Below are 21288 nucleotides of genomic sequence, written 5' to 3'. Positions count from 1 at the left end.
TGCGTTATATATTCAAGTCTCTCAAGTTGAAATTGAACCCATAACTGCTAACTCAAGACACAAGAGTGCGACAGCTGAGTTAATGCAGTCATTTGCCGAGTTTGATTAACTTGCAGTTTAAAAACTCGCCTTGTGTAAAGAAACATATTGTTATGCAAATAGTCTTTAATAAGATGAATAGTTTGATTGGAGTATGAATTTGTTTTCCCATAGTGTTTGTGGACTGAAAATAAAACTTTTTCATATCTTGCAAGATAAACCGTAGTCATGATTACCTAATACTTATTTCTAGGTTTCCTGTTTTAAAATTATTCACACTCAAGCATTTCAGTGAAAACAGTGCAGTATTTAAAGTCTATGGCTCAACTCAAGTCATTTTATGAGCATATTATTTTGAAATATAGAAAAATAATGACGTCTCTGGTACACTTACAGAATTTTTACACATTGCTCTTTAACAAAAGTTGTGAGAGAACTGGATCTCAGGGTGGGTAGTAAAATTGATGGGCTGCTTTCCATGGATTGGTGAAATAATGAGATAGGATGATTGTTTTCAACAAAGGTTTTCCTAACTTGACACTATTATTGGACATCCAGTTTTCCAAAATCCATGACCTGTTCCTCTTGAAAATATTACTTGTATCAGAATTCCCTTGTTATCTCAAATAATCTCGAAAGACTGAATTTTAAGTGGGTCACAGAGTCCAGTTTGGGGCTGTCCACTTGCGCTTGGCTATTTAACAGCCATTGGACTCATTAGTCCCAGCAGCGCCACCTAGAGTAATGACCACTGCTGGGACTACAGCAATTCCTATGAAGAGGAACCAGGAACAAGATGAGTTGTGGTTTTGCTGGGCGAACAGAGCAAGAGGATGAGAGTAGGAAAGATCCCAACAGTTGCAGGAGGAAGCCTCAGGTGGTTATTAATTGACCACTTAAAGACCTCAGTTGGCACATAGACAAATGTGATCTGTTGTATGCCTCTCCGATAAAAGAGGTTGCAGGCATAGTGCTGTTGCCATAGTGTCCGATTTGATGACCCCTCCAATCTGCCAATCCACTTCTGGGATCTGCAAAATTCATCTCAAATATGCAGAGCACTGTATTGTTTATAACTTATTTGTGGCCCATGAATCAACTATTGATTATTTTATGAAGGTTTAACGTAAAATTAAGAAATGATTTTTGTTTGTTTTTCTATCTCAGGTAATACCATTCAAACTTGCACTTGTCCTCATGATTATGTTGGGAATGGCTTTGGACCCAATGGCTGTGTTCTTCTCCATGATGTCTGTCAACCCGATAATCCCTGTGCGAATGGGCGGTGTCTTGTAAGTTCACCTTATGCAAAAGAAATTGTCAAAATCTTCCTCAGCAATGTTATGGAGAAAATTGGTTGCGAGCATAAGAGGTACAGTTAGTAAGTTTGCAGATGATACCAAAATTGGAGGTGTAGTGGACAGCGAAGAGGGTTACCTCAGATTACAACAGGATCTTGACCAGATGGGCTAATGGGCTGAGAAGTGGCAGATGGAGTTTAATTCAGATAAATGCGAGGTGCTGCATTTTGGGAAAGCAAATCTTAGCAGGACTTATACACTTAATGGTAATGTCCTAGGGAGTGTTGCTGAACAAAGAGACCTTGGAGTGCAGGTTTATAGCTCTTTGAAAGTGGAGTTGCAGGTAGATAGGCTAGTGAAGAAGGCATTTGGTATGCTTTCCTTTATTGGTCAGAGTATTGAGTACAGGAGTTGGGAGGTCATGTTGCGGCTGTATAGGACATTGGTTAGGCCACTGTTGGAATATTACGTGCAGTTCTGGTCTCCTTCCTATCGGAAAGATGTTGTAAAACTTGAAAGGGTTCAGAAAAGATTTCCAAGGATGTTGCCAGGGTTGGAGTATCTGAGCTACAGGGAGAGGCTGAACAGGCTGGGGCTGTTTTCCCTGGAGCGTTGGAGGCTGAGGGGTGACCTTATAGAGGTTTACAAAATTATGAGGGGCCTGGATAGGATTAATAGACAAAGTCTTTTCCCTGGGGTTGGGGAGTCCAGAGCTAGAGGGCATAGGTTTAGGGTGAGAGGGGAAAGATATAAAAGAGACCTAAGGGGCAACTTTTTCACGCAGAGGGTGGTACGTGTATGGAATGAGCTGCCAGAGGATGTGGTGGAGGCTGGTACAATTGCAACATCTAAGAGGCATTTGGATGGGTATCTGAATAGGAAGGGTTGGGAGTAATATAGGCTGGGTGCTGGCAGGTGGGACTAGATTGGTTTGGGATATCATGGACGGGTTGGACCGAAGGGTCTGTTTCCATGCTGTACATCGCTATGACTCTATGACTCTAAAACTCATTTAAACACAGAAGCAAACATTTGATAAAATGTGGAGAGTTTAACACGGATATGAAACAGGAAAATGATTCTTTCTGCAGGCACCCAGTTACTTCTGTAACAGTTTAAATGTTACAATTTCTTTTAATGCATCTGTTTATCAGTTTTAAAAAAAATATGCAATTGATGTACATATGGGGTCATGGTATGAAATTGTTTGTGTGTTTTTGGAGGTGGCTACATATTTTACTCTCTTTACACAGAAAGAACTTGTACAGAATGCAAGCTTGAGGCAAACACTATATGGTTCCCACGACATTCACAGAGGTTCATCTCTCATAAATGGGAGACAGGAAGAGGAGTATTCTGAGCCTGAATGGCCGTCTTTTCTAGCGTTAGGTTAAAAAAAAATGTTGTTCTACAATATAACAAATTTCTTCGGCAGAAGAACGTTTACAATGACAGATGATTTTATTTTTAAAATGTGTGATATAGGTAGTAGATCCTTTATCCGAAATGTTTGAGATCAGCTATTTTTCGCAATTCGGAATTTTTCGGTTTTCAGAATAGTGCCAGTTTAATTGTTAACACTTTTAAAAATCTTACCGGAGGAGCAGACATCTAAGTAAGAATGTGCTTGGTCACACCCCCCTATGTCACATCTGAGTGACACACATCGAGTGGGTGTCGACTTGGGTTAACTATTTGCTCGCCAAACAACATTGTTAATGAGAATAAAACTTCATGAAAATCTTTTGGATTTCGGAGCTTTTTGGCTTTTGGATGTTTGGATAAAGGATGTCCTACTTGTATAAGTCTTTAGGTATACTGATAAATAGAATATCATGCAGTTATGTGGAAGAAATCTTCAAAGTATGTCTAGGCTGTTGTTTTGATAATTATAGGGTAAAAATGAAATACACCCCCCGGGACATATTTCTAAGCAGAAGCTTATTTTAGGGCTCAGTTGCTAATGATGAACCATTCAATTCTCATTATCATCTTAACACAGACAAGAAAAGCACAAAATTGATGGGAATAAACAATACAAAATTTTAGTGTGTAACGTAGTGCACGGAGGGAGGTTTTGCCACCTTCGTGTCTGGATAAGGAAATGTTTTGCAGTTGGTACTGCTCCATTGCCATTACTTCACCAGAAGCTCAGCAGAAACTCTGTTTACAATTGTGGCAGGAGTTCTGCAACATACACCATGATGTTAGGACAATAGAGCCGGTAAAGTTGCAAAGAAATTACAAGAAGCAGCATTCAGTTCTCAAGAAATTAGACATTTTTGTCCTCACTTTTTTTTTTAATTTTCTACAGGTCACAGTGTCAGGTTATGTGTGCACATGTGATCTAGGATGGACCAGCACTAACTGTACTGAGAATATTAATGAGTGTGCCAGCAACCCCTGCCAGAATGGTGGAACTTGTACTGATGGTGTTAATTTTTATTCTTGTGCTTGCACTAACGAATGGACAGGCCCGCAGTGCCAAATACAGCAAGGTAAATTGATCAATATCTGTGATGGCTGTGTGAATGGAGGGAGCCCAGGAGATGACCTCTTTTTGTAATTGGTTCCAACTTCTGTAGTAAGCATTTCCTATGCTTTAAACATTATTATAGTCGTGGTCTAGGTTTACTGATCTTCTCAGTGGACTGGGGACAGAGAAGGCTGGAAAGTGCTCTAGGACATGTGCCTTACAAAAAAAATCAGGGCCTGCTGGCAGCAGCTGTGGGGAGAAGCAGAGTTAATGTTTCGAGTCTGCATCAGAACCAGCAATTTCTGGTTTTGTTTCAGATTTTCAGCAGTTTTTTTTTGTGTACTAGACCCTTCATATCTGTCTGTGCAAAAGTTGTGTCCTACTGGATATACTGAAGTGAAGGAAACATTGTGGGGAGAGGAGAAGAGTTTCCAAGAAAGTAAAGATAGCTTTGGATGCATGATTTCCTAAAAATGAACGTGGGGTTGTGAGGTTCATTGAATAGGGGATCCTTGGAACTGTTAAGTAAGTAATTGTAGTTTTTTAAAAAAATCATTAAAATCAGCTTTAAGTTTGGATTTATAAACCGACTCACCAGGTTATTTGGTGAATATACAGCAAGACGTGCTTCTTCGGTGAAACTGACATGTTAGGAAGACTTTTGCTGTAGGAAACAACAGTTCTGAGAGTATCATTGGAGGTATCATTTACTGTCATTCAATCTGATGGCATCATAAGAACTTGGGTGCGGGAGAGCAGAACATCCTAGGATCTTAAAGAGTGAAGACCGAGATCCAACAGGTCTCACAATATTTTTATTAATAATTTCCAACTTACTAATGAAACTTGTGCCTGAGAGCTATCTTATTTAACCTACTTCTTATTTAAGGCAAGAACACCTTCTTGTTAAGACTCGGAAGTGTTTATTTCTCTACCATTGTAAACTGAGTAGGCCATTAAACTCTAAATACAAAATGGAGGGTAGCAGCAAACTACCCCAAGCTCAACCTGGTGGTAGTTGGCACTACAACACATAGCAGCTTTGATCAGTGAGACTGAGGAGTTCAGGCTTGGCAACTGAAAGACTGCTGTTCAAAGCATCTCTTCTCTCAGAGAGTGCTATCACTCTATGGCAGTCCACAGTTTGACAGAGTGATAAACCTCGGCCAGCAAAATTTGTCTGAACAGCAATAAAGTTGTCAACAGCTTTGAAGACTTTCCATCTGTCTAAAGCTTCATTCACCTCAGCTGCACCTCCCTGTTTTCAGCCTTCACCAGAGCCTGGGAGCAGCTCACAGAGATCCACCTTACACCTCTAATGAGGGATAAGATAAGACCATAAGACCATAAGACATAGGAGCGGAAGTAAGGCCATTCGGCCCATCGAGTCCACTCCACCATTCAATCATGGCTGATGGGTATTTCAACTCCACTTACCCGCATTCTCCCCGTAGCCCTTAAGAAGCAACATCATGTGAAGGTCTGTAGGGCAAACCAACAACTGTGCTAGCTTATTTCTCTTCAGCTGCATGCCCCTCCAGAGAATAGGGAGAAGGACATTTGATCCAGCTGGAAGAACATGAAACCCCCTCCAGTGCTAGGTCTACTGGTAAAGGATCAGCTTGCTTGACAGCATCTGAATTGGAAGGGACCTAATCTACTGGCAGGAAGATTTGCTAGAGTTGCTTAGGAGGTTTAAACTAGTAAGGTTGGGTTGTGGGACCCAGGGAGATAGTGAGGATAGAGATCAGTCTGAGACTGGTGCAGTTGGGAAAAGGAGCAAGTCAAACAGTCAGGGCAAGTAGGAACAAAGCAGAGATTGAGGTAAATTAAAATGCATTTGTTTCAATGCAAGAGGCCTAACAGGGAAGGCAGATGAACTCAGGGCATGGTTAGGAACATGGGACTGGGATATCATAGCAATTACAGTAACCTGGCTCAGGGGTGAACAGGACTGGCAGTTTAATGTTCCAGGATACAAGTATTATAGGAAGGACAGAAAGGGAGGTAAGAGAGGAGGGGGAGTGGCATTTTGATGAGGGATAACATTACAGCTGTACTTGGGGAAGATATTCCTGGGAATACATCCAGGGAAGTTATTCAGGTGGATCTGAGAAATAAGAAAGGAATGATTAACTTATTGGGATTGTACTATGGAACCCCAATAGTCAGTGGGAAATTGAGGAACAGGTTTGTAAGGAGATCTCAGTTATCTATAAGAATAGGGTGGTAACGGTAGGGGATCTTAACTTTCCAAACATAGACTGGGACTGCCATAGTGTTAAAGGTTTAGATGGAGAGGAAGTTGTTAAGTGTGCACAGGAAAATGTTTTGATTCAGTATGTGAATGTACCTACAAAGCAAATCAGGACTTATACACTTAATGGTAAGGTCCTGGAGAGAGTTGCTGAACAAAGAGACCTTGGAGTGCAGGTTTGTATCTCCTTGAAAGTGGAGTCACAGGTAGATAGGATAGTGAAGAAGGCATTTGGTATGCTTTTCTTTATTGGTCAGAGTATTGAATATAGGAGTTGGGAGGTCATGTTGTGGCTATACAGGATAATGTTTAGGCCACTTTTGGAATATTGTGCGCAATTCTGGTCTCTCTCCTGTAGGAAGGATGTTGTGAAACTTGAAAGGGTTCATATAAGAGTTACAAAGATGTTGCCAGGGTTGGAGGGTTTGAGCTATAGGGAGAGGCAGAATATGCTCGGGCTATTTTCCCTGTAGCTTCGGAGGCTGAGAGGTGACATTATAGAGGTTTATAAAATCATGAGGGGTATGGATAGGGTTACTAAACAAGGTCTTTTCCTTGGGTTGAGGGAGTCCAGAGCTTGAGGGCATAGGTTTAGGGTGAGATAGGAAAGATTTAAAAGGGACCAAAGGGGCAACCTTTTCACACAAAAGATGATGCGTGTGTGAATGAGCTGCCGGAGGAAGTGGTGGAGACTGGTACAATTACAACATTTAAAAGCATCAGGATGAGTACATGAACAGGAAGGATTTAGAGGGATATGGGCCAAGGGCTGGCAAATGGGGCTAGGTTAATTTAGGAAATCTGGTCATGATGGATGAGTTGGACTGGAGGGTCTGTTTCTGTGCTATATATCTGTTCTGTTTTTGTCCAAAGTATGCAGGAGGGTTTTCTGACACAGTATGTAGACAGGCCAATAAGGGGCGAGGCCGCATTAGATTTGGTACTGGGTAATGAACCCGGCCAGGTGTTAGATTTGGAGGTAGGTGAGCACTTTGATGATAGTGACCACAATTCAGTTATGTTTACTTTAATGATGGAAAAGGATAGGTATGTATCACAGGACAAGAGTTATAGCTGGGGAAAGGCAATCACGATGTGATTAGGCAAGATTTAAGGTACATGGGATTGGGAAGGAAACTGCAGGAAATGGGCACAATTGAAATGTGAAACTTATTCAAGGACCAGCTACTGCGAGTCCTCGATAAGTGTTTCTGGTTAGGCAAGGAGGAAGTGGTTTACTAAGAAAGTTGAATTTCTTGTCAAAGGGAAGAAGAAGGCTCATGTTAGGATGAGATGTGAAGGCTCAGTTAGGGCACTTGAGATTACAAGTTAGCCAGGAAGGACCTAAAAGAGAGCTAAGCAGAACCAGGACACATGAGAAGTCGTTAGTGGATAGGATCTGGGAAAACCCTAAGGCTTTCTATCAGTATATCAAGAATAAAAGAATGACTAGAGTAAGATGAGGGCCAGTCTAGGACAGTAGTGGGAAATTGTGTGTGGAGTCAGAGGAGATTGGGGAAAAAGACAGTGTTGTCGAGGAGAGTATTGAGAAACAGGCTATTAAACTAGATGGGATTAAGGTTCACAAGGAGGAGGTGTAAGCAATTCTGGAAAGTATGAAAACAGATAAGTCCCCTGGTCTGGATGGGATTTATCCTCAGATTCTCTGGGAAGCCAGAGAGCAGATTGCTGAGCCTCTGGCTTTGATCTTTATGTCGTCATGTCTTCAGGAATAGTGCCAGAAGACTGGAGGATAGCAAATGTTGTTCCTTTGTTCAAGAAGGGGAGTAGAGACAACCCTGGTAATTATAGACCAGTGAGCCTTATTTTGGTTGTGGATAAAGTGTTAGAAATGGTTATAAGAGATAGGATTTATAATCATCTAGAAAGCAATTAGTTGATTAGGGATAGTCAACACAGTTTTGTGAAGGGTAGGTCATGCCTCACAAACCTTATTGAGTTCTTTGAGAAGGCAACCAAACAGGCGGATGAGGGTAAAATAATTAATGTGGTTTATATGGACTTCAGTAAGGTGTTTGATACGGTTCCCCACGATAAGCTATTGCACAAATACAGAGGCATGGGATTGAAGGTGATTTAGCGATTTGAATCAGAAATTGGATAGCTGAAAGAAGACAGAGGATGGTGGTTCATGGGAAATATTCATCCTGAAGTTCCGTTACTAGTGCGGTACCACATGGATCTGTTTTGGGTTCACTGTTGTTTGTCATTTTTATAAATTACCTGAATGAGGGCATTGACGGAAGGCTCAGTAAATTTGCAGTTGACACTAAGGTCAGTAGAGTTGGTGGATAGTGATGAAGGATGTTGTAGGTTACACAGAGACATAGATAAGCTGCAGAGCTGGGTTGAGAGGTGGCAAATGGAGTTTAATGCAGCAAGTGTGAGGTGATTCACTTTGGAAGGAGTAACTGGAATGCAGAGTACTGGGCTAATGTTAAGATTCTTGATAGTGTAGATGAGCAGGTACAGAGATCATTGAAAGTTCCCACCCAGGTTGATAAGGTTGTTGAGAAGGCATACAGTGTGTTAGCTTTTAGTGGTAGAGGGATTGAGCTTCGGAACCAAGAGATTATGCTGCAGCTGTACAAAACTCTGGTGCAGCCACATTTGGAGTATTGCATACAGCTCTGGTCATCGCATTCTGGAAAGGATGCGGAAGCTTTAGAAAGGATTCAGAGGATATTTACTAGGATGTTGCCTGGTATGGAGGAAAGGTCTTACGAGGAAAGGCTGAGGGATTTGAGGCTGTTTTTGTTAGAGAGAAGAAGGCTGGGAGATGACTTAATTGAGACATTTAAGATAATCAGAGGGTTAGATAGGTTGGACAGTGAGAGCATTTTTCCTCAGATGGTAATGGCTAGCACGAGAGGACATAGATATAGGACACATGTCCTATTAGATATCTACATTAGATATAGGACACATGTCAGAGGTAGTTTCTGTACTCCGAGTAGTAGGGGCATGGAACACACTTCCTTCACCAGTAGTAGACTCGCCAACTTCAAGGGCATTTAAATGGTCATTGGATAGGCATATGGACGAGAATGGAATAGTGTAAGTTAGATGGGTTTCAGATTAGTTCCACAGGTTGGCACAACATCGAGGGCCGAAGGGCCTGTACTGTGCTGTAATGTTCTATGTTCTATTATTATGGTTCAGTGTCTGAGCTCTAGAGTCCTGGGTTCAAATGGCAGACCACTCCATGCACTTGCAGCCTTCTGGAACAAGGCCTCCATGTCATGGTGCAGGAGGACATTCATTGTCTGTGTCCAATAAGGCTCCTATCATTGGAGGATTTGGACTCTCCCACCCAACACCAGGTCACCCCCTCTCACCAAGCTTGTGTGTTTTATTCTCATGAACGGAGGGAAGGTCGAGAGGTGTGAGCATTTACAATGGCTTTTGTGGAGAAGAGGGAAAGTCTCTATTTGTGAAGTTTGACAGTAAGGCATAAGTGCAAGAAGGCAAGAGTGAGTACGAGGGCTCACTACACAGATGAGTATGAGGTGTGCCTGGAGAGAGACAACTGGGTGCAGCTGAAGAATGTGTTGGCCTGAAGAATGTTGTGCAGGAGAATGTAAGGCAAGGCAAAGTGAGGGCCTGGCTGCTTAAAGTGTAATGCAACTCGCTTGCCATGCCCTCTTGATGTCTGTAAAGTAAAAAAAAACTGAACTGATAAAGAAAAAGTCCAGGTCAGAATCTGATTACAGTTTAAAAATCAGTCAAGGTAGAGAAGGTGAATAGACCAGGTACTATTTCAAGGTTTAAGTTTTGATGGACAATTTAGAAGGAGGCCTGTGGCATTGATTTTACAGGATCCTCCCTGAAGAGGAGCTAGCTATCACACAACAGAACTTGCACAATTGGCCTAATGGTTTTTATTAACTTAGTTTCACTTCCTGTTGCTTGATATGTTAGGAAACGTTCCTTGGACACATATCAACTTCATAGAAACTGACATTTTCATTTTCAGCAAGTATCATTTCAGTACAAAAGAAATGCTGAAAATGAGAGAAGAGCATTCACTGTAAGTCAGCAGAAGGGCTTACGCTGAAATGTTGACTGTCCTGCTCATTGGATGCTGCCTGACTTGCTGTGCTCTTTCCAGTAACACATGTTTTGACTCCGACTCTCCAGCATCTAGAGTACTCACTTTCTCCTAGAATCAGTGAAGAGACATATTATTTATATCACTGTTTCAAGTGACACAGTGTTTCCTGTAAGAACTGAAGATTTACCAAACTTGTTTGTAACTTGGCCAATTTGAGCCTGAGAAGGATTTTGAGTGCAATACCAAGGCACCATTCCAAGTTTGGAAAGGTGAAGGGAGGTGAGCCATGGTAGGCACTACTGATGCCAAGGTGTAAAAATGGACCCCAAGATTTGGGACACAGATCTCTGGTTTCATGCTGAGGTGGATAGAGTTTCAGGAATTCATGTGTCACTTATTTCAGTGGACAATAAAAATAACTAATGCTGCAACAAATGTCTGTATGTTGAGTCAAAATCCTTTGGAACAAATGGTTGAACTAACAGTTGTCTGCTCTGTTATCTTAACAAATAGTTGACCCTGGCTGTGGAGGAACGTATGAAGATAGTAAGGGCATTCTCACCTCCCCCAACTGGCCCAATCCATTTCCCAGCAACAAGCAATGTGTCTATATTATCCAGCAGCCCGCTGGGGAGCGCATCCACCTCCAGTTCACACATATGGAATTGGAATTCAACAACAGCTGTTCTTCAGTCTACGTAGAGGTAAATTATGCCTCCCATACACTTTACAAGTATGCTTTCATAGACTTTCAGCCATAAGTGCTCTGAAATGTGGATAGATAATTTAGCAAACCAATTGCAGTTGCTGTAACAATGAAATGTGAGTACTAACAGAGCACTGTGAGTACATTCTTATGAGGCACATTCTTTTCCTACCAACCAGCCAGTGAATTCACTGTTATTGACCTCAGATTAAGAATTGCTGTGGGATTCTTTTCAGGACTTACTTGAGCTCAGTTTTAAAAATGACTAATTCCAATAATCATGCAAAATAATAGGTCGTTTTGAGACCAGCAAAGTTTGATTGCTTCTTTATGCAGTTTGCATCTGGTAAAGCATTACTGATCCCTGCGCTTCTCAAAATAATAGTGCAGTGGTAGGAATCACATTGCAAATCCGGGAGGGACACCACGTAATCAAATGCATAGTTTCCCACAAAAAGAAGTCAAGCTTTACTTTAACGTTTGTACATTTGTGTTTGGGGGCGGATTACTGCAGAGAACGAAATGCATTATAGCTACCAGCATTTTTAAAAATTATAGTACTTTATCCTTTAGGCACAGAGCTGTTGTATCCGTGAATCTAATCTGATTAGAAGACTGTCTATTCCTTTGAAGGTGTTTCAGAAAATCTCCATGACTTGACCTGTGGCCAAACAATACTTTGTGATTCCATAAAAGGTTTCTTTAAATAAAATGACTGTTTTGATAGGACTGACTGAAAACCATCGGTGAATTTGCTTCAAAATTAAATCACAGCAATATATTGATAACATTTTTAAGATTTCAACTTAAATACAGTACAACCTTGATTGTCCGAACCTCAATTATCCAAATTTTAGACTATCCGAACAAGATCTCGAGGTCCCCTAGAAACGGCACTAGGCAGCTCAGCATTCAGTTATCAGTTAAATGGCATTATGGCTTGCATTGCCGGATAACCGATGCATGTTCGATAACTGGCACTTAAATCACCGCTTGTTTATGATCAGATCAGTTATCCGAACAATGAGTTATCCAAACAAAATACTCCCCGCCCATATCGTTTGGATAATCGAAGTTGTACTGTACTCTAGTTGATATAATTACTACAGACTGCGTATTAGTGTTTTGTTTGATTTGATGGCTTACATACACTCTGCTCAATGATAGTTTGACATGCTCCCTCTCCCTCCATTGAATCTGGATGAAGTGGGCTGAGCAGGGAATAGAACAGTATAGGTACAGACATTCCATCTTTTACTGCAGAAGTGTTTTACCCATGTCCAATCGGCATAGCGTATTAAAAATCTTTTAATGTTCTTTGAGCCTGGCTGTGGAAACGATGTGATAAATCCCCCCAGAAAGCCAAATCCTTACTGAATAATGCATTTTATTATTTCCACTAGAGTGGTGTTTCTAAAAGGAAAGTGATCCCTTACAGTACAAATAAAAGAATTCTCCAATAGTTCCAACTCTTCTATCCTGTGATGTATATCCTTAGCTTATTATGTTTCCAAATTTTCGACAGTGCTAAGTGTAGTCAAAATTGTGCAGCGATTGGCGAAGTAAGACAGCAAGTCAATGAAATGTTAATTTGCAGTTTAACACAAGAGAAATTATGAATATAATGTTAAAAATCACAAAACCAGATTATAGTCCAACAGCTTTATTTGGAAGCAGTAGTGCTTTCAAATAAACCTGTTGGATTATGACCTGGTGGTGTGTGATTTTTAACTTTGTCCACCACAGCCCAACACCAGCTCCTTCACATCAATATCGGTGTAACTGCCCTTGGTTGAAATGTTATGGGTACAGCTAGCTTCTGAGTATTCTATTAGTCTCAAAATGTTTTTCAAACAAATTAGTTGCTTTATTATGTTATGACGTTTATGCTATTTCATTATAATTAGTTGTTTGGCATCTGTTATACAACTTTAAAGCATCAATTAGCACAAAAAACAATATTTATTTGTGTTAATATATTGACAGTCACACAGGAATAAGATGAGAGCCTCTTTTCTTAATTGCAGATGGGGCCTGCAGCAGGCTGTCAGATAAGATATAAAAAGAGCCATATATCTTGAAGTCCATGATTATGTATCAGAGAGTGCAATCATGCAAGAATTATAACTCATTCTCTGATCCTAGTGGTAACTATGTCACAAACATTTGGGTAGGTGATGGCCTTGTGGTATTATTGATCGATTATTATCCAGAAACTCAGTTCTCTGCAGTAAACCACCTTAAACTTGAAGGAAGCCAGCTTATTTTTCCTTCAGTAGATCTGCCAGTTGTGATTTTGAATTGGCTAAGTAAGAGACCTTGCATATTTGAACCAGCAACCCTGTGCCTTTTGCAACTAGTGGAAGTATTCAGAAAAACATGCATTAAATGGTTATGGTTCAGCAAACAACAACACATCAGATCTTGTGAACAAAGAGTAAAGAACGTTTTTGTCAGTGTTCCCCCTGCTCATGTATAATCCTTTTCACGTTGAGAACATAGAACACTACAGCACAGTACAGGCACTTTCGCACTCGATGTTGTTCCAGCCTTTTATCCTACTCTAAGATCAGACTAACCTACATACCCTTCATTGTACTATCTTCTATGTGCCTATCGAAGAGTCACTTAAATGTCCCTAATGTATCTGACTCTACTACCGCAGCCGCAGTGCATTCCACACACCCACCACTCTCTGTGTAAAGAACATACCTCTGACATCTCCCATTAACCTTCCTTCAAGTACGTTAAAACTATGCCCCCTCGTGATAGACATTTCCACCATGGAAAAAAGTCTCTGGCTGTCGACTCTATCTATCCTCTCAACATCTTCTACAACTCTTATCCTTCTTCACTCCAATGAGAAAAGCGCTAATTCCCTCAACCTTTCTTCATAAGGCATGCCCTCCAGTCCAGGCAGCATCCTGGGAAATCTCCTCTGCACTCTCTCCAAATCTTCCACAGCTTTCCTATAATGAAGCAAGAATTGAGAGTGTGGTGCTTATGAAGGGCATATGCCTGAAGCATCGATTCTCCTGCTCCTTGGAAGCTGCCTGACCGGCTGTGCTTTATCAGCATCATACTCTCGACTCTGACCTCCAGCATCTGCAGTCCTCACTTTCTCTATAATGAGGCAACTAGAACTGAACACAATATCCCAAAAGGGGTTTAACCAGGGCTCTGTAGAGCTGCAGCATAGCCTTGAAGCTCTTAAACTCAATCACCCGCTAATGAAAGCCAACATACTATACACCTTCTTAATAAATCTATCAACTTGGGTGGCAACTTTGAGGGATCTATGGACATGGACCCCAAGATCCCTCTGTTCCTCCACACTGCCAAAACTCCTGCCTTTAATCCTGCATCCTGCATTCAAATTTGACCTTCCAAAGTGAATGTCTTCACACTTTTCCAGGTTAAACACCATCTGCCACTTGTTAGCTTAGTTCTGCATCCTGTCAGTCCCATTACAACAGTCCTCCACACTATCCACAACTCCACCAACCTTCGTGTCATCGGCAAACTTACTAACCCACCCTTCCACTTCCTCATCCAAGTCTTTTATAAAGATCACAAAGAGAAGAGGTCACAGAACCGATCCCTGTGGAACACCACTAGTCACCAAGCTCCAGGTTGAATACTTTCCACCCACTACCACCCTCTGTCTTCTATGGATCAGCCAATTCTGTATCCAGACAGCCAGGTTTCCCTGCCTCCTTATTTTCTGAATGAGCCTACCATGGGGAACCTTATCAAACGCCTACCTAAAATTCATGTACACCACATCCACTGCTCTGCTTCATCAACATGTTTTGTCACATCCTCAAAGAATTCAGTAAGGTTTGTGAGGCATGACCTGCCTCACAAAGGGTGTGTAGAATACACTGCGGCAGCGGTGAGGCATGACCTGCCAAAGCCATGTTGACTATCTCTAATCAAACTATGGTTTTCCAAGTAATCATAAATCCTGTCTCTCTGAATCCTCTCCAATATTTTGCCCACCACCGATATAAGATCTATAATTCCCAGGGTTATCCCTATTCCCTTCCTTGAGCAAGGAAATAACTTTTGCTACCCTTCAATCATCAGGCACTACTCCAGTGGACAGTGAGGACTAAACATCATCACCACAGCAAGCTCTTCCCTTGCTTCCTGTAGTAACCTAGGGTATATCGTGTCTGACCTAAGGAATATATCTTTCCTTAGGTTTTTCAAATTTTCAGCACATCCTCCTTCCTAACGTCAACCTGTTCCAGCATATTAGTCTGTTTCACACTGTACTTAGAACCATCAAGGTCCCTCTCAATAGTGAATACTGAAGCAAAGTGTTCATTAAGGACCTCTCCTACTTCCTCTGACTCCAGGCGCAAGTTCCCTCCACTATCCCTGATTGGCCCTACCCTCACTCTGGCCATCGTCTTGTTACTCACATAGGTGTAGAATGCCTGAGGGTTTTCCTTAATCCTACCTGCTAAGGCTTTTTCATGTCACCTTCTAACTCTCCTAAGTCCATTCTTCATTTCCTTCCTGGCTACCTTGTAACCTTCTAAAACCCTGTCTGATCCTTGCCTCCTTAACTTTAAGTAAGCTTCCCCTTCTTCCTCTTGACGAGATATTCCACATCACTTGTCACCCAAGGTTCTTTCAAACTACCATCCCTTCCTTGCCTCAGTGGGACAAACCTGTCCTGCACTATCAGCAGGTGCTTCCTAAACAACCTCCACATTTCTGTGTTGCATTTCCCTAAGAACATCGAGTGCCAATTTAGGCACTCTAGTTCCTGCCTGATAGGATTGTAATTCCCCCTCCCCCAATTAAATACTTTCTCATACTGTCTGCTCCTATCCCTCTCCATGAGTATCGTAAAAGTCATGGATTTGTGATCACTATCGCCAAAATGCTTTCCCAAGATCTGACACCTAGCATAGTTCGTTGCCAAGGACCAAATCCAATATGGCCTCCCTCTTAGTTGAACTATCTACATATTGTGTCAGGAACGCTTTCTGGACACACCTGACAAAAACTGCACTGTCGTAACTATTTGAACTATGTAGGTTCCAATCAATGTTAGGGAAGTTAAAGTCATCCTTGACAATAACCCTGTTACTTCTGCACTTTTCCAAAATCTGCCTCCCAATCTGCTCCTCCCTGTCTTTGTTGCTATTGGGGGGGCCTGTAGAAAACTCCGAATAAAGTGTCTGCTCCTTTCCTGTTTCTGACTTCCACCCATACTGACTCTGTAGATAAGGTAAAAACAATGACTGCAGATGCTGGAAACCAGATTCTGCAGAAGAGAAAAGCACAGCAGTTCAGGCAGCATCCGAGGAGCAGGAAAATCAACGTTTCGGGCAAAAGCCCTTCATCAGGAATACATGACTGTAGATAAACCCTCCTGGAAGCTCTCCCTTTCTGCACCTGTGATACTATCCCTGATTAGAAATGCCACTCCTCTACCTCTGTTACCTTCCTCCCTTTTCCTTTTGAAACATCTAAACCCTGGAACATCCAACAACCATTCCTGCACTTGTGATATCCAAATCTCCTTAATGCCACAATATCATAGTTCCAAGTACTGATCCATGCTCTGAGTTCATCACCCTTATTCCTGATACTTCTTGCATTAATATAGACACACTTCAATGCATTACACTGACTGCACATTTGCCCAATCAAGTGTCTATCCCTCCTCAGAGACTCTCTGCATGCTGTATCTGACTGTTCACTACCTACTCCATCATCTGATCCATAGCTCAGATTTCCACCTAACCCGCCAATCTAGTTTAAACCCTCCCGAAGAGCTTGAGCAAACCTCCCACCCAGGATAGTGTTGCCCTTCCAGTTCAAGTGCAACCCATCCTTCTTGTACAGATCCCACCTTCCCAAGAAGATATCTCAGTGATCCACATATCTGAAGCCCTCCCTCCTACACCAGCCCTGCAGCCATGTGTTCATCTACCCTCGCTCTCTATTCCTATCCTCACTAGCACGTGGCACCGATAGCAATCCTGATATTGTTACTCTGCTCGTCCTGCCTTCTAGCTTCCAGCGTCAATCCATGTATTCCCTTTTCAGGTCCTCCTCCCTTTCCCTACTGATGTCATGTGTACTACGATTTCTAGCTGCTCATCCTCTCCCTTAAGAACCCTGTAGACTCAATCTGGGACATCGCTGACCCTGGCACCTGGGAGGCAACACACCATCTGGGAGTCTCATTTGCAACCACAGAGTCTCCTGTCTGCTCCTCTCATGATTGAATCTCTGATAATGATTGCTCTCCTATTCCACAACCATCACATGTTGTTGATGTTTCTGAGTAATTTGCCCTTTCAAAGACTAACCTCTGGAATCCTGGATTCCTGAAGTCAAGAGGATTCGCTTTCTTTCCTCTTTTTTAAGAATGATAGTTTTCATTTGTTCCACTACTAGTTCTTTATCCTCATGATTGACAGTGATACAATTGCTAACAGTTCTATGGCTGTTTAACTAATCCCTTGCAACTGGGTATATGTATATCAGTGCTTGTGCATTTAAAATACTGGGAGAGAATTTGTGATAATGACAAAACAACTGTTAACTTAGTAATGCTTGGACAGTGCCTGGATGGGTGCAGTTCCAATAACACTAAACAAGCTTGTCACCGTCCAGAACAAAGCAGTCCGTTTGATTAGCACCACATCTCAAACACTACAAGCATCACAGAAGCTCAGTAGCAACAGTGTACCATCTACAAATGCACTACAGAAATTCACCAAGGCTCTTAAGACAGCATCTTCTGAACCCATGACCACTTCTACCTAGAAGGACAGGGCAACAGATCTGTGGTAAGACCATCACCTGCACTTGCCTCTCCCAAGCCACTCACCGTCCTGTCTTGGAAACATATCACCATTTGTTCAGTGTTGCTGGATCAAAATACTGGTATTTGCTCCCTAACAGCATTTAGACCAAACAGCAAATAGACTGCTGTGGTTCACCTTCCGAACGGCAGTCAGGGTCAGATAGTAAATGCTGTTCCAGCCACTGATGCCCACATCCTGTGAGTGAATTTAAAAAAAAAATGTTAATTAAGGAACTGGCCTTGTCTGCAACTGAACTCTTCAATCTAAAAGACAGAATAGCTTATCTAATTATATACCAGGCAACATTTACCCTTTTTATATAAGAGCATAAGAAGGGTTTGAATAAAGCACAAGAAATTGAAAATCCCTATGCTGGGTCTTGCCCATCCCTTTACTTGACCTGAAGAAGGTCAGAACAGACTATAAGTGCCCTTCTGGTATTGCCCACATTCCTTGAATGAGATAATATAGATAAGTGTGAGATTTTGCATTTTGGAAAGTCAACTCAAAGTAGGAGTTTCATGGTGAATGGTAGAGCCTTAAGGAGTGTAATGGGATAGAGGGATCTTGGAGTTCAAGTTCACAGTTCTCAGAAAGTGGGGTCACAGGCAGACAGGGCAGTGAGGAAGGCTTTTGGCACACTGGCCTTTATTAGTCAGGGCATTGAGTATAGAAGTTGGAAAGTTATGTTGCACTTGTACAGAACATTGGTGAGGTTGCACTTGGAGTATTATGTTCAGTTTTGGTCACCTTGCTATAGGAAGGATTTTATTAAACTGGATGCTGCCTGACCTGCTGTGCTTTTCCAGCACCACGTTCTTGACTCTAATCTGCAGCATCCGCAGCATTTACTTTCACTGAGTTGATTTCAAACTGGAAAGAATTCAAAAAAATTTACAATGGTGTTGCCTGGACTCAATAGTCTGAGTTATAGGGAGAGGTTGGGGAAGCTAGGATATTTTTCTTCATAGCATAAGAGACGGAGAGAGATCTTATAGAAATGTATAAGATGATGAGAGGCATGGATAGGGTGAATGCACTCAGTCTTTTTCCCAGGGTTGGGGAGTCAAAGACTAGAAGGTATCAGTTTAAGGTTAGAGGGGAAATTATAAAAGAGAACCTGGGGCAACTTTTTTACACAGAAGGTGGTGTTCATATGGAATGAGCTGCCAATGGAAGTGGTTGAGGCAGGTACATTACCAACATTTAAAAGGCATTTAGACAAATACATGGATAGGAAAGGATTGGAAGGATATGAGCCATGGGCAGGGAAATGGAGTTAGCGTGGATGGGCATTTTGGTTGGCATGGACCGGTTTGGGCCAAAGGGTCTGTCTCCATGCTGTAGTACTTTATAACTCTGTAACTCTATGAATAGGTATGGAAAGCAAAGGAGATCCCCAGTTTTTAAAGTCTCCAGCTCCTGGAATAGTCCAATATTTCATCCATGGCTTGATATCTGGTGAGCTCAATAGGTTTTTCAACAGGAATCCAAGCTAGGATGCCTAAAGATCAAATCATTTTAAAAGGTTTGTTTAAAGATTTATTTCTTATGGATACTGTATGTTCTGAGGAAGAGCTGTATTGGACATTTACTCTGTTTTTCCATCTGTTGGGGCTGACAGACCTGCTGAGTTTCTCCAACACTTTTGGTTTTTATTTCAAATCTCCAACATTCAAAGTATTTGGCTTTTATTTGAGAGCTACAAGTATTAACAAGTGTCTGTTCAAACATTGGTTGTTGATCCAATGACCCACTTCGGTTATTGTGATTTGGGTGATGACCAGCCCCCATTCTGGTGAACCACTGAAGCACTTTCCTTATGAAAAATATTTTTGATCTTTCACTTAATTTTATTTGGATTTTAGGTTCATGATGGTGGAACAGAGATGGATCCTTTAATCAGCAAGTTCTGTGGTTCCACTCTCCCTGCTCCCATTACCACAAGTGGTAACAAAATGTGGATTAAATTTAAAGCAGATGTTTCTACCTCAAAAGGAGGTTTTCTTGCACTATATGAAGTTGGTAAGGATTCTCTTTTACTTCTATGTATTCGTCCTAAAATGCTATAGGTGTAACGGAATATGTACCAAGTATTTCTTGCAAGTATAATGTAACACAATTGGGTATTGATTTGTTGTGGCATAAAAAGCTCAGGTTGAGCTCCAGTTGATGTTGTAGTATTCCCTAATGCATAAAATGACTCCAGGTTATTTATTCATTCATGTGGTACAAGCACTGCAGTCTAAGTCAAAAGTTGCCCATTCCCAATTGCCCTTGGGAAAGTGATGGTGAACTGCCTTCTTGAATAACTGCACTCCAAAGAGGATAGGGAGACCCACAGTGCTGTTGGGAAAAGAGTGCCAGGATGTTAAGGAGTCAGAAGGAGAGTTATTTGCTGCACAATTCCAGCTTTACCCTGTTTTGTAACTATTTTATCTATGTGGCTGATCCAGTTATGTGCTAATCAATGGTAATTTCCAAAGGGTGTGATAACAGGTAATGCTGTTGAACATCAAGAGCAGATGATTGGATTCTTTCTTGCTGGAAGATGGGGGTTATTGCTTGGCATTTACATGCTGCAAATGTTACTTGCTACATGTCAGCCAGAACCTGGATATTGTCCAGCTCTTGTTGCATTCGGAGCTGGACTGTTTCAGTGGCAAATGGCACTGAACATTGCTAAATCTTTATAAACATCTTGAATGCTGACCTTACCATGGAGGGAAGGTCATTGATGAAGCCATTAAAGAGGACTGGACCTAGCACACTACCCTGAGGAACTCCTGCAATGATGTCCTGGGACTGAAATAATTAGACTCTTAGAATTCCAGCCTTCCTTTTTTGTTCTAGCTATGTCTCAACCAGCAGACAATTTTCCCCTGATTCCCATTTTTGAGTTTTCATCCACAGTAGAGATATGATGAATGTTGGCAGTATGTCTCAAATCTACAAAGATATTGGAGGCTGTCGTTATACATCATACAATCTAAAGGATCAGCTTGAATAAGAATTCAAATTAAACCGTTTGAGATGTATTCAGTGTATTTGTGAGATAAGGTGGAGCAGTTCAATGACTGATCACCACCATCTTCCCCAGGGTCATTATGGATGGGTATAAACATTGGCCTAGTTAATGATGTCCACATTCATTGAATGATTAAATGAAGAGTAAGCAAAGTTGTAGCAAAGTTCATTAATCGTCAAGTGGAAAAATTGTCTTTATGTTAAATTTGGAGCCCTTTGAAAGGTTTTGATGGCACAACTGTCAGTTTTTAGCAACTGTACTCAGGCCTTCCAAGAATGGCATTCACAGGGAAGGACACCAACTCTCCCACATAAAATTCAAAAATGTCCAGGTACAATGAACAAATTAACTGATTGCCTCAGAAATCAGATGTAGCGCAACTGAGGCAGTGTTCCACTGCAACTTTGTTCAACCCTAACATTATTCCCCAGCATCTAGGAATCAAACTTTGTGCCCTGTCTAATCCCAAGAATTTCAAAGTGAATACCAAGAACCAGATGGAATTAGATTTTCCTCTCCAGCCTGTGCGGAGGATTACAATATTGCGGAATGAATTGTCAACCATCT

The 21288-nt window shown here is 41.5% G+C and overlaps 1 protein-coding gene across 1 annotated transcript in view; it reads left to right on the top strand.

The window, feature by feature from the left end:
* cubn (cubilin (intrinsic factor-cobalamin receptor)) overlaps window positions 1-21288 on the top strand; it is a 303136-nt gene that overhangs the window by 50302 nt on the left and 231546 nt on the right. Inside the window, exons 11-14 of the mRNA XM_043690378.2 lie at window positions 1207-1331; window positions 3655-3838; window positions 10662-10852; window positions 19562-19718. Of these exons, the coding sequence (XP_043546313.2) occupies window positions 1207-1331; window positions 3655-3838; window positions 10662-10852; window positions 19562-19718 (657 nt within the window). The remainder of the gene's footprint in view (window positions 1-1206; window positions 1332-3654; window positions 3839-10661; window positions 10853-19561; window positions 19719-21288) is intronic.

The sequence above is a fragment of the Chiloscyllium plagiosum genome, unplaced genomic scaffold, assembly GCF_037043375.1.
Source record: "Chiloscyllium plagiosum isolate Xiang-an unplaced genomic scaffold, Cpla_swu_hap1 HiC_scaffold_5, whole genome shotgun sequence".
In the NCBI taxonomy this organism is placed as follows: Eukaryota; Metazoa; Chordata; class Chondrichthyes; order Orectolobiformes; family Hemiscylliidae; genus Chiloscyllium; species Chiloscyllium plagiosum.
The sequence above is the reverse complement of the archived record's forward strand: the minus strand, read 5'-3'. Positions and strand labels throughout refer to the sequence as shown.